The sequence below is a fragment of the Cyanistes caeruleus genome, chromosome Z, assembly GCF_971803275.1.
Source record: "Cyanistes caeruleus chromosome Z, bCyaCae1.hap1.1, whole genome shotgun sequence".
Classification (NCBI taxonomy): Eukaryota; Metazoa; Chordata; class Aves; order Passeriformes; family Paridae; genus Cyanistes; species Cyanistes caeruleus.
In genome coordinates this window covers 78,757,547-78,771,138 of record NC_141732.1, presented here as the reverse complement: position 1 = coordinate 78,771,138, position 13,592 = coordinate 78,757,547, and the positions used below count along the sequence as shown (strand labels likewise).

Here is a 13,592-nt window from a genome sequence, read left to right as displayed (position 1 = left end):
GAGAGAGACTCTCTTCATGCAGGCTGGTGCTCTGAGTGCTGGGGTAGAAAACAACTCCTTTATTTCAGCTGCAATTTTTTTCAAGGTATTTATTCAAAACATTGATGCTAGTGGGGGAGAGGAATTGTTTGGAAAGGCACTGGTTATCCAAGGCCAGCACATGCCAAAGACTGCAGTGGTGGTTCAGCAGCTTGGTGATGAGGACCTGCCCCCTGGAACCATCCCATTCACCAGTGTGCCCATGGTGTCCAGCTCAGGAAATGTGTCTGAGGCTGCAGGAAGGACCTGTCATGTGTGTCCTGGACTTGGAAGCTGAGAGGTAGAAAATCTCTCTGGTTCATGCCTGAATCTGAACATCGAGGCTGTTTGTTTTTCTGGTCATCTCTAGCATGGCAGACTGGATCATCCACATGAGAATCACAGCATTATAGGATAGTTGTTCAGAGAAGACCTTTGAGATGATTGAGTCCAACCATGATATTGAAACAGTCTGAAATACTGGAGGGATTTTGAAGCCAGAGGCTGACTGTATTGCTGTATTTCAGTAAAGATGGGAAATTGAAACTCAAATAGTTCTTATTTTCTGCTTCAGGTGTCCTAGCTCCAGGGAAAAGCCCAAATTCAAAAAGGCTCTTTTCCCAAACCTACCTCAGGGCAGCAGGATCCTGTTGGAAATGACAAAGCTGGACTTGGCTCCTTTTATGATGCAAGACAAAATATTTTTCTGCTTCTTCATCCACTTCTGCAATGTGAGAGTCAATTCACTTCCCTGCACCTACTCTCAGCTTAATAAACTTCCCTGCCCTTTATGTTTGCCCTGATGGTAGGGCTGTGAGTCTCACCCAGGGTATGGCTGCTTCCAAGGAAATCATCCATTCTCAAAAACCTGTATGTTGTAGGAGATGTATGTTTTAGGCCTTAACATAGAGCAGAATACTATAATTTTTCCAACAAGAAACTTGTTCAGCCTATAAATCCCAGTGATCACTACTTTTTTGCCAAGTAGTTCTTACTAGAAGTGGAAGATGCTGTACATAGCATGGGTTGCTAATGAACAAGAGGACTGGTAGCATCCAGAAATTAACCTTCAGACAGTAGAAATAACTGAAAATTAATATGGATAGAGGAATGGATAGAGGGAGAGTTACTCTGTCTGTGGGTGATTATGCAAGCAGTACTGCAGAGCAACATTTTCACACACAAGCACAAACAGCTATAAATCCATTCACAGTAAAGATGCACATCTTGGGTTAGGTAAAAGAAAAAAACAACAAAATGTCTTATCTGTTGGATAACTCAGTTTCTGCTGAGGGGAAATGTCCTTAATGTGATTTAATTTGCACAAGTGAATTAAGCTCACTAGGCTACAGTAAGAAACCATCACTGGCTGACAGTTTGTCATCACCTCTGACTTTTTTGTTTTCTCCAAAGACAAAAAGTCTCTCCCTGATTTCTGGCTGAGTGGTTCTGCAGAGCAGAGATATTTGGAAGACAGAGCAACAGACCTGTCAGCACTTGGCTGAAATGAGGGAAGTGTGGAAAAGCACTGTCAGGTACAGGACAGGGTGTGCTGGGGGAAAAAGATTCCAGACCATTTTAAGCTGCACAGGTCAAGGACGCCTCTGTCTCTCTGCCTTTGCCTTGTGCACAGCACAGTTTAATTTGCAGAGACTGGGATGTGCTAAACAGCCCCAACAACTGTGCATTTTGGGTTGTGACACAGTTGGATGTTTTTTGGAAGGGCTTCTGCACGCACTTTGGTGCTTCAACCCTGCTGTGCTGTGTGAAGATGCACATTTTGGGAGCAGGGGTTTGTGTCTGCCTCAAGTGTCTATGCAAAAACCTAGACCTGAAGGTGGATGTGAGGATGCAGTTCCATGAGACCTTAAGCTCTTGAATGCAAGAGGTTACTGAGTGCACTCAGAAGCTGCTGAATAAGAAGTCAGAGATATTCAAATTAATTGCTGGGCACAACGTGGTGGAAGAAACCTTTGCTTCCCACAGAGCCATCCCACGTCTTATCCCACCACTGGGATGTGTGAATTCCAGCTGCAGCAGCAGCTGTAGGAGTTTGTAAAAGAGTCTCTGAGAACTGTAAAATCAACTGCAATCAAGGGCTTGTTTCCTGTTTGAACTACTTCCATCTCCCAAATTAAAACTGACGTAGAGGAAGAGGGAGTGAGGGAACAGCATTCAGCAAACAGGTCTCCCCCTCAGGGTGGTGATATTTCTGCAACCCTGGCAAATGTGATCTGCAGAAAACCTAAATCATCCTGCAGTGTTGGGCAATATGTCTGTCATTGGAGACTGGAGGAATCTGTCATGGGCAGAGCACGGAGAAACTCCCCAGCAGCTGGATATTTTTAGGAATTATCTTTTTCTGATAAGTTTTGAAGTTTTGGGTTTTTCAGCTTGTAAGAAGGTTCCATGTTGCTGGAGTGCCCCTCTAGGACACAGAGACCTTCCTGTTATTTTCTGGTGCCTGCTGGGATGCTGGCTGGCTCCCTGTGCCACCAGCCTAGGTGCTGGGGAGAGATGCATACTCTCCCTGCATCTGATGATTTCAGGCTCCAATCAGTCTGCACTGATTGCTTGCAGGTGTGGGAAGAAGAGATGTCCTTTGCAGAAGGGCTGAAAAAAAGGACAGTATTTATTTTAAGCTGACAGCAATGTTGAATGGAACAGGGAGTAGGCTCTGCTGTAAAGCAGCTCTGGTTGCTTGAGAGCAGAGGCCAACAGGGAAATGTGTTCATCAGGCTTTAACCCCGCCATGCTTTGCTTTGTGGGTGCCATGCAGTGCTGCAGCCACTTCTCCCATCACTGATGGGAAGCACAGCACTGGGTTTTCCAGGTCAGCAGCTCGGGGTGTCCCCTGCTTGGTGTCACCACCTCCTGTTGTGGTCTCCCTCTGTGCTGCTCTTCCCATCAGCTCTTGACCCCTGTGAGGAGGTGATTAGGTCCAAAGAAGATCAGATGATGGAAACCAGTTTTAGAGTGGATTGGATTGTGGAAAGGGCAGTCAAACACTGACAGGCAGGGATGGAGACCCCATCCCTGGAAGGATTTAAACCCCGTGTGGATGTAGCACTTGGGGACGTGGGTTAGTGGCAAATGTAGCAGTGCTGGAGGAGTGGTTGGACTCGAGGATCTTAGAGGGCTTCTCCAGACTAAAGGATTCAGTGCTTCTGTGGCTCAGGAGGGAAACTTTGCTCTCCAGTAACTGCAGTGCAGGTGTCAGCATGGCTCTGACCTCTGCTACAAATGTCCACTGGGAAAGCAAATCCCTTCCCTCCACATTCCCTCCGTGCATCTTTGCTAATTATTCATGAAGAGTCATTAACAGGTAAGTCATCCTGGAGCCACCAATACCCAAGCCAGGACATCTAAAGGGCTTTTCCCAGCTTTTTCTGTAGGAATTCTGTGACCAATCTTATCAACAGAAGCACCTATGTCTTTGGGAGAAGAGCTGAGAACTTCCTCTCAAAGAGCAAAGTTGTTTTTTTTTTATTTTTTTCCTGTTAGGGGGCATGAAGCAAACACAAGAGTAAGAAAAATAATATTTGGAGCAATAAAGTAAGCATTTTTCTTGGAACTGCATAGTGTATATTCTATTTTTTACACTGAGCTCCACTTAGAATTAATTCACTGGGAAGCTCTCTTGCAATTCCTTTACTTTGCTTAGTCTGTTCTGCTTTTTAATATTTTAAGGCAAATTTTTAGGAGATTGATTTTTTTTTTTCATGTGCTTTGGCTAGGCCAGGTGCTGGTTTGTATAGGAACATTTATTTAGTGCTATTTAAGGTGGAGGTGAACTGGCTTTAATTATAGAAGATGCTTTTAAAATTTTTTCTCCTTTAATGGTCATATTTATTTTATGTTAGATCCCTGGGAGCTGTCTCAAAATTATTAGTCCCCACTGAAAACTGTACATTTTATCTCTCTTAATGAAAATTTTTATAGAACTCTCTAGGTATCAGGCTGCTGGGCTACCACTGATAGCTTCAGTTAGTGCTTTTATTGTCTGCTGTTCCTTTGCAGGAGACACTTGATTTGTTTTCCCTGTTTTCAAGAATTATTAATACTGGCTATAGTTACTCAAATCTTTTGATTAGCTAGAGACTTAAAAAAGCTGTTTATACTCTATTTTTTATGGAAGGCTTCAACTCTAGAAATTGCTTTACTAATTGATTTCAGGATGGATTTTCTTGTGGCTGAGGAATTAATGTCTGCAATGGCACTTACATGACAAATCCTTTCCAATAGCCATATTGTGCCTGGGCTTCACTCTTATTTTTAGAAAAACAAACAATATGTTGGGCATAACTGACAGCAGCTGAGATTTTTCTTCACATATATGCTTCCAGCATTATTTTGCAGTATTTTTTTCACTAACTTTGCACTGCTGCTATTCAAATATTTCTCTAATGCTGTGCATGAGCTAAATTAAACTGTTCATGAATAAGCTCTCCTAGTTCCTGTGCACTTCATATTTCATTGACTGCTGGAGAGAGAAGGTCTTCAGACAGTTGTGTGTCACCCCTTACATTATTCTGCCTCTTTTTGTCTCTCTAGAGCAGCAGCAACAGGGGGATGACCCTGATCTTGCAGTTTGTAGTGACCATGGGAGACTGTCCAGCATTGGTTTGCTAATATCATAGCTCAAAGGAAGTGGGACCTAAATTTTACCAGAACTCCTGGAATGGCTTCCCCTGTTTAAACAAATATCTGAACATAAACAACACCATGTTTTTGTCTTCCAGGATGAATTCAGTCCTGGATTCTGTTTCTCGGGGACATTTAGAGGGGTGGCAGATGCTGGTGCTGCTGGATTTTTAGCGATAAAGGCACAAATAATCCCAAGAGCAGTGCCCAGGCTCACCTTTTTAAAAAGTGTTTTTTGGAGCTGGGATCCCACCTGTTCAAAAATACTCATGTGGATCTGCAAAATAGCCCTACATCATAAGGCAGAGAGGACAACAGCTGATCTGAGTGCTTGTGGTTGCACAGTCCCTCCGGATTTTAAATCCTCACATCCTTTGGGTCTGTGGTTTTAAACTGATCTCCTAAAACAACTTTAGAATGAGGGAGACTTTCTGTCAGGCTTCCTTCATGGAGATTTTGGGAAAGTTCCTGTGAAAATCCTCCTTAAGGCATTTGGTACTTCCCTCTTGTAAAGACCTTGAGGAGGTATAAGGTGGCAGTGGTAACCTTTGACTTGTTTATTTCTCGTGGTTTAATAGAAAGGATCTACTCCCCTAGGAAAGGGAGAGGAAGAACTGCCACCAGCAGTGAATATTTATCCCATTCTTTACATGGAGTTTTTTATTTCTCACTGGATGTGTGTGGGGATTCAGACTTGCTATCCTGCAGTCAGCAGGAGAGAGAGATCTATTTGTAAGACAGAGGATTATTCAAGGAAAAGAAGAATGTTTGATCATTGCTAGCTAGCTGCTCTTCTAGTCTGATTAAAGCATATATATTCATTGCCTTAGCACTTAATGAGGAGCCAGGAGATGGCACCAAAAGTGCTATAGGATGTGCTCTGTAAGAATATTTACCTGTGTGTGTTGTAGCTGTAAAGAGGTATTAAAAGGGTTAGACATTGATGGCACACAAGAAAGGAAGAGAACAGTCTGTTTATTTCACTTTCAAATATACATGCTCTTAATTTGGAGTGCAGCTCTTGACTTAGTTCTTACATTATTTATTGTTATTAGACACCAATGCCTTCTCAGCATATTTACTTTGTTAAATTACACCTCTGAAATTAAATGCAACCTCTTGTCAGCTTTAATGTTCTTCTGCCTATTCTTATAATTATTATTGATAAGAAGTGACTTTCAAGTTAACAGCCAGTGGATTGATAAGGCAGCTGTTATTATGTTACCCGAGTGTTTTTTGGAAAGCTTAGCTCAAGGGCAAACTGTGATTCCTCCAGCGTGGAATGCTGAATCTCCAGCCCTCAGACTGCTGGCAAAAGTGGTGTTTGTGGCTGTGCTGTGCCTGGGTGATGCTGGAAAAGCTTCCCCCAAACTGCAGAGCTGCGTGTGCCTGAAATCAGTGAGCGTGGCGGCTCTTGGGGGTGCACAGTGGGGTGCCCCCAGGGCTCATTTTTGAGCTGTCAGAGGGTTTCTGCTCCTTTCTCTTCTGCTCCTCCCTCCTGCTCTCCGAGGCCCTTCTCTTCATCCTCAGGTAGTAGATCCGGTTGGCTTCTGGGTGTGTGACTTTGCAGAGGGGCATTTTGTAGATGGCCGGGTTTTCTGAGGTTATCAGCAGGAAGAGGAGCGCGGAGAGGCAGAAGGGCCAGGTGCACACCGGCAGCCCGAGCTGGACAGGACAGAACAGACACAGGCGTGCACTTTGGTACCGCTTTTTGGTCTCCCCGCTTATGCCTGCCTCTGGCTAAATTCTTCCATTTGGGAAGCTGGGAGGGCCTCAGTTTTCCCTGAGGAGAGAGTGGCTGCCAAGTGTGGATTCAGCTGCCCACACAGAGGTCTGTTTTTCACCTGGAGTGTCATTCTGACACTGCAGACCTCCGTCCTGTCAGAGGCATTTATCATATATACACCACCAATACTGGTGCTGAAGGGAGCTTGGCACTAGAATTGAAGCAGCTGAGTCAAGCTCCATAGCTCTGGTGGCTGCAGTGAAAACCGAGACACCCAGCTCACATGTAGACAGTTGAATTCTCTACTAAAAAAAGCCAAATTCTACCCTCTGCTGGGTAAAATATCATGTATGGGGAGTATTGGTCATTCATGTTCACTCTCCCCAATGACTATATGACACTGGCATCACATCCAACCCTCAGCCCTCTCTGTTCCCCCATCTCTGGACCCAAACTGAGGCCTTCCAAAAGTAAGATCACAGGGATAAAAAGTGAATGTCCTTTTTCCTGGTGCCTCCCAAAAGCAGGTGTGTGTAAAGCAGCACATATGTCAGGACCTACATAGTACTGAGAGGATGCCAGATGAAAACATTCAGTGTATGAAACTGCTAGTTCTCATCTATTTTCTTTTAAGTTAGTAAATCAATTTAATTAAAATATGGCTTTGCTTTAATCTCTCAGATCTTAAAGAAGAAACAGAGCCTGGCATTTCTGTCTTCACTCCTTTCTTGATTTGTCCAAATGTAATAACTTTGTACTTAAGAGAACAGTCTCCCACTCAATTTAGTTCTCATACCCAGTTCAAACTTCAATAATACCTGTGGGCAGGGAAGGAGTTAGACCTTGAAAGAAGAAAATGAAAATTTAGATCATTTGGAATTGCTGAAAGATAATGTTCAACTAAGTATTTAATCTCAAACCATATGCTGTTGCTGTAACTCACATATACATGCACAACCCCATTGTGGATAACATGCTCCAAAGGTCTTTGAAATCTTATTATCAGATATAAAGTCTTCAGGAGCACAATTCAGCTGACACAGGGTCTGTGCAAGACCTGCCAGCTGGCTGCAGCATTCTCATTTCAGTGTTGTCAAAGCTGACATGGAGAATTTTGAGGCATTTCCTTAACATTATATCTGAACAAATCAAGATGCAGTTAAAAAACAAACAAACAAACAAAAAACTCAGGTAAAACAAAAAACACCACACTTACCACAGAGAGGGCATTAGCAAGAGCTGCTCCAGAGTAGGCACAAAATAATGCTGAGAAGACCAAAGAAAGCCCAGGATGAGGAAAATATTGTTCAATTCTCCAAAGAAAATATAAAAAATAGCACCATTGTCCAAATGCATGTCCAAATATCCTCCCAGCTACCTACTGTGAGGATCACTGCTAGAATTCAACAAATTGTTGAAATGTTCCAAGAGAAAATGGCCTCAAATTGCACCAGGGGAGATTTAGGTTGAATACTATGGAAAATTTTCTTCACAGAAAGGGTTGTCCAGCCCTGGCAGGACCTGCCCAGGGCAGTGGTGGCATTCCCATCCCTGGAGGGATCAGCAGCTGTGTGGATGTGGCACCTGGGGGCAGGGGTCAGGGGTGGCCTTGGCAGGGCTGGGGGCATGGTTGGGCGCGATGTTCTTGGACGTATTTCCCAACACAAATGATTTTGTGACTCCATTTTGTCCTGTCTGCTCTGTGTAGATGGATGGTGAATGAAGAACATGGTTTTGTCAAGGAGAAGCGATGGTGGCATTTCTTTTATCTTTAACTTCTTTCTATTTAATTTCTTTTTATTCTCACCCACATGCAGTGGGAATTGCAGAAGCTCTCCAGCAGTGCTGGACTTCAGAATTTCTCTGCCCTGTGGCTTCACACCACAGCCAGTTACCAAGGAGTCTCCTTGCCCCAGGATGCCAGGGATGGCACAACAGGAAGCAAGGTCAGGCACCCAAGGGCTGAATCAAAGAAGGAAAAGCTACTGAGAAATCCAGAAACTGTGCTCAGAACACTGAGATAAAGATAATTGGAACCTGGGCATATCTTCACAGGAATGTCTTAAATGGGAAATTTCTTTTCTTAAACTTCCCATAGTGCCTGGTCTTGGCTGCTGTTGGATGTGAGGTCTTTGGGTAGGTGGATTTTAAAGTGACCTGGTGCAACAGCTCCCTTCTTATGGCACATTTCCCCCAGTGATACATATAATTATGAGAAGGCTGCTTCTGTGGAGGTGTTGAGTTGCTAACTTGTTAAACATGCTCATGGCTCACTTGTGCTCATTTCACAAACAGAACTTCCACCCCTTGGAGTTGTGTCCACCTGGTCAGGGTCTAGCGCTATTCTCGCTGTACTCACACTGTACAGCCCAGTGCTGATGCCACCAGAGAAACAGCTCTTGCACAGTACCTGGTTTTGGGACAGACAGAGTGATGGCTGGCTCTAAACCTCTGCTCCTCAATAAGCTGCGTACCTGCAGAAATTTTTGCCTCCCCTTTCTGTGAAAGATACTCACCACAGGCAAGTGACAGCAAATGTGTCTGCCAGGTCAGGGCGTAGAACATTCCCCCGATGGCGATGCAGGCCAGGGCACAGTTGTAGTTGTGTAAGCCAAGGTAGATGCTGTCAAATGGGGATGCAATGCTCAGGGCTGCGAGACAAAGGGCAAGGCTGTGAGGTCAGGTAGGAGAGGAGCCTGCAGGAGGAATCTGTCATCCCTTCCTCATAACATCAAGGTGGGTTTGTCCTTGCACATGCACGAGCAGAAAGAGGAGGATGTCAAAGGAGGCTCATTAGTTTCTAGCTCTGGTAATGTCCCTGTGGTGGAATGTGGCCCAGTCTAAAAGGTTTAATTCAGATAAAACCTCCTGTGTTTTCACTGAGTGGGTTGTATCCACAGACACAGGTGGAGGATTCAGCCTGAGTATGGGTGAACCTTCTCACCTGGGTGTCTTCCTTGCAGAAAGCTGTGCCCTTACACTGTTTAAACCTCACACATACCCTAATTTTGAATATCAGAGGCATAACTGTGTGTCTTTTGTGGGAGCAAGCAGAGTTTTCCATTTTTTCCTAGTGACCTTTGTGAGATATGGTCTAGTTACTAGAGGCAGTCAACTTCCCCTGAGCAGTGGAAATTCTCCACTGGGATGGGAGCTGGGGGTGTCTGTCCCAAATCTGACCTCTCAGAAACTTCTTCAGGATTTCTCACAGGCTTCAGGAGTACCAGTGAAAAGGAGAGCTCAATATGTAGCGCACAGGCCACTTTCCTGACACTTCTAGTATTAATGCATTTCCTGCTATTTTGTCCTCATCTCTCCTCTGGTTCATCACCATGCTTGTCCCCATAAACTTTCCCCTGTCCTTTCCCTTCTAGACCGAGCATCAGGCCTGTACAAGACCTGCCAAATGCTCTTAGCCATGCAAATTGTGGGCAGTTTTATTTGAAAACATGAGTATAGGACAGCAACATCTTATTCAAAGTGCTTCAGAGCACAGAGAACTTGTTGGATCACTGACTTTCCCAAGAAATCAGACTACACTTATTCCATCATCCATATTTATTAAAAGTGGTCACTTAAGTGGCATTAATTTTGTCTAACCTCTCGGGTCTGCTTTGTGTCTCTAAATGTTGTTTCTCTCTGGTTAGTGGAGAGACAGGACATTTTTAGTTGCATTCATTTTGGTATTTTGACAAATCCACAGCAGGACTGAGCAAACTGCATCCCAGAAAAGTCTGTTTCTCTTCCTTGGCTGACTGGTTCTGAGGCAGGCCTTTGCTTGTGGTCATAATTTAAAGCAATTGTGGTGGCAAGAAATCAGTTTGGAAAGTATTTCTCTAGGTTTCCTAATGATCTCCATGGGATTTACCACATCCAGTGGCTAGAGGGTTAAGTAAGGTGGAAAAACCACCTGGCTGACAGCAAAAAATGCAAAGTTTAAAGAAAACCTGCTTCTCTTCTTGCCTGCACCATGTTGTATGACCTTTACCAAGAGACAAAATTAGAAAAAATTAGAGACAGTTTGAAAAATGAGAGCGCTGTCCCAGCTACCACCAAAGCCATACAACTTTAAAGTCTGGACAGAATCTGGCTTGGATCAGGAGACCTTGGTTGCAAAAATGATTTGGTCAGTATTCCTTACCTGCAAACATCCCCACAGCTGATCCAATTGCAGCATGAAGACAAATCAGCGGGGAGGAGATGAGCAGAGCCACAAGGAAAATGCCGCCAGTCCAGGGGTTCCCACAACCATACACTTGACCAATTCCAACTGGGATGGACTGTAAGAGCTGCAGAAATGGCAGAAATGGCAGAAAAGGGCTTGTTATTTACTGTGTGTCTGTGAGGGACACTGTGAGAAATGGAACTGCAGAGGGTTCTCAAAGCCTGACTGAAAGCTCACATAGTCTTATACATCTGTATGCAAACTCTGAGATAAGGTGTGCTGACTTAGCCAGGCCATGGAACAGAGAAGATGTTGTTGAGAGAGAGAGAGAGACTGAACTGGGAACGGGTTTCAAATGATGGCCTTGCAAACAGACCAGATATGCTGGAGAATCAGAATTGGGAAAGATGAATTGTAGCAATGCCAGGTGGGGTAAAATAATAGGTGATTGGTATTAGAAATATTAGCAGCATCCTGTGGCAAAATCTAATAGTCTGGAAAACAAATATAAGGTATTGTAACCAGGAAATAGGCTCACTTCTGATAGAATAGAATTTTTACATCTCTTCTGTTTCACCCTTCTATGAGACTGATAATGGAATAAAATCTTTTAAAAGCACCTCTCAGTTGCCCCATCTCTGTAGAGCTGGGATCTTCCAACAGGACATAGCAGATATTTTGTACAAGCTATTTGCTGAAAAGGGAAGGAAGAAACCTTGGCTCTGAGGTGGACTCTGAGAACCTCATAGAATTCCATAATGGTTTGAGTTGGAAGAGACCTTAGAGATCACCTTGTTCCACCCCCTGCCATGGTCAGGGACACCTTCCACTGTCCCAGGCTGCTCCAAGCCCTGTCCAGCCTGGCCTTGGACACTGCAGGGATGCAGGGGCAGCCGCAGCTGCTCTGGGCACCCTGTGCCAGGGCCTCACCACTTTCACAGAGAAGAGGCTTTTTGCTCTAGTATCTAATCTAAACCTACTCTCTTTCAAATTGAAGACATTTCTCCTTGTGGGGAATGGCTTCAAGTGTCCCTCCAGGCTCTGCTAAGTAGTCTCCCTCCATCTTTCCTACACAATCTATCCTGATATTGGAAGGTCTTAGTTAGGTCACTCCAAAGCCTTCTCCTTTTCCAGGCTGAATAAATTCAGTTCTCCAAGCCTTTTCTTATAAAAGATGTGCTCCATCCCTCTCATCACCCTGGCTGGAGCCTGGGCTGGCTCCAGCAGCTCCACGTCCTTGTGCTGGTGTTGCCCAGGGCTGGGGCAGCTCTGCAGGTGGGGTCTCACCTGAGCACAGGGGCACAGGGGCACAATCCCCCCTCCCCTGCTGCCCACACTGGGGGATCAGCCCAGGGCAGGGGGATCAGGGCTGGGGCAGGTCCAGCTCTCCCCCCCCAGCACCCCCAGGTCCTTCTCCCAGGGCTGCTCCCTCTGCTCATCCCCAGCCTGGATTGATCCCAGGGGCTGCCCTGACCCAGCTGCAGCTCCAGCACTTGGCCTTGTTAAAACTCAGAGGTTCCACATCTCCAGCCTGTCCAGGTCCCTCTGGATGTCATCCCATGCTCCAGGTGTGTCAGCTGCACCTCTCAGCTTGGTGCCATCTGCAGATTCCCTGAGGCTGCCCCTGATGCCTCTGTCTGTGTCATTAATGAAGATATTCAGTGACTCTGGTGCCCATATGGACCCCTGAGGGACACCACCTGTCCCTGATGTCCACTGGGACCCTGAGCCATTGACCATAATCTAACCAAATTCTACTTTGGGAAGGTGACCCTCCAGACCTAGAGCTAGATGTGAGGGGACTGGGTATAAATGAGTTTCTGTCACTTTGAAATCCCGATCTTTCCTCTAAATTTTCACATTGCCACTGACTATGTTGCTGATGGTATTTTTACCCATATCTGGACAGCAGGAGGCCATATCCAGATGTGCTCTGGATGTACACTCAAGACTATTTTTGGGACAACCCAAGTTTGAGTGGAATGAAGCTCAGGTTCTCTGCTCCCTCAGGCTCCACCAGCCTGGATCAGCCAGGACTGTCCCTGGGGATTCTGTGGCACTGCTGTGCTTGCACTGAACCAGCCACTGTACTTCTGAGAGTTGCTCCTGAGTCGTTCTGACCCAGGTGAAAGTGTCACCCAGAGGTGAACCTCATGCTCACCTCTGCAGTGAAATACCACAAACTTGATGTTGTGAAGCTTACCAGAGGCACATTGATGTCAGACCAGGTGATATTGGGCACTGCAGCTACGGGCTTGATGAGGGTTGTGGGGAAGAAGGGGTTGTAGTGTCCTGTGGCTGCCAGGTACAGGGTGACTGCAATGTTGAAGGGCAGAGTGAAAACAGGAAGGTCCCATTTGCTGAAGATGGATCCCAAAGCACTGGACAGGACTGGGCTGAGAACGGGAGAACAAATACAATTATAACTTCACAATTAAATGCAGTTAAAATATCATGATATAGGGGGTGAGACAGCCTTCCTCTTTGGTCACAAAATGGTAATGTTAGCAAATAAGAGCAAATACAGTTCCTTGTAGCAATGCCAAGTGGTGAATACTTCAGTATCTTCATCTGCATCAAACAAAGAGTTGTCAAAAGCTGTTCATATTTCTGAAAAAATAATCCCACATCCATGTATGCACCTAATAACAGCATTTGGGCATGGACAGAGACAGGCAATCTGACATACTATTCAGTTTAAAATTTGAACAAGAAGCAGAAAATGAAATTTTGGGAATGTCACATGAACTGTGGAGAACTTTAAATGGTCCAGAAAAGCTGCTGTCTTTCTTGAGGAGGCAGGAGGGAGTTGGAAATTACCCAATTTGCCTTTTTTTTTTTTCTATTTTTTTTTTGCCTATTTTTTTTGTTTGTTTGTTTTTGATTTTTGTTTTGTTTTGTTCTTGTTTAAACATTTTGAAGGATATCAGGAGATGGCTCTGAAAGAGAAATAAAGCAGAAGAAGTGATCAGAGAGGGTGGAAAATCTTCAGTTAAGAGAGATGGAAATATTTGCTATGTTAGACACTTTTTGGGGACT

The 13,592-nt window shown here is 44.8% G+C and overlaps 1 protein-coding gene and 1 long non-coding RNA gene across 3 annotated transcripts in view; one reads left to right on the top strand and one right to left on the bottom strand.

Moving 5' to 3' along the window:
• The window catches only part of LOC111940947 (uncharacterized), a 54,998-nt gene that overhangs the window by 23,775 nt on the left and 17,631 nt on the right, over positions 1-13,592 (top strand). The window contains exons 3-4 of one of the 2 annotated variants that reach the window (XR_015280233.1): positions 593-749; positions 1,432-7,245. The exons of the other annotated variant lie outside the window; for it this stretch is intronic. This is a non-coding gene — a long non-coding RNA (uncharacterized LOC111940947). Of the gene's footprint in view, positions 1-592; positions 750-1,431; positions 7,246-13,592 lie in introns of those variants that run through there. 2 annotated transcript variants of the gene reach the window in all.
• Positions 5,622-13,592, bottom strand: part of LOC111940990 (urea transporter 2-like) — a 126,089-nt gene continuing 118,118 nt past the window's right edge. Inside the window, exons 6-10 of the mRNA XM_023943934.2 lie at positions 12,757-12,949; positions 10,530-10,677; positions 8,905-9,039; positions 7,605-7,654; positions 5,622-6,327 (exon numbers count right to left, since the gene is read on the bottom strand). Of these exons, the coding sequence (XP_023799702.2) occupies positions 6,058-6,327; positions 7,605-7,654; positions 8,905-9,039; positions 10,530-10,677; positions 12,757-12,949 (796 nt within the window). The 3' untranslated portion in view covers positions 5,622-6,057. The remainder of the gene's footprint in view (positions 6,328-7,604; positions 7,655-8,904; positions 9,040-10,529; positions 10,678-12,756; positions 12,950-13,592) is intronic.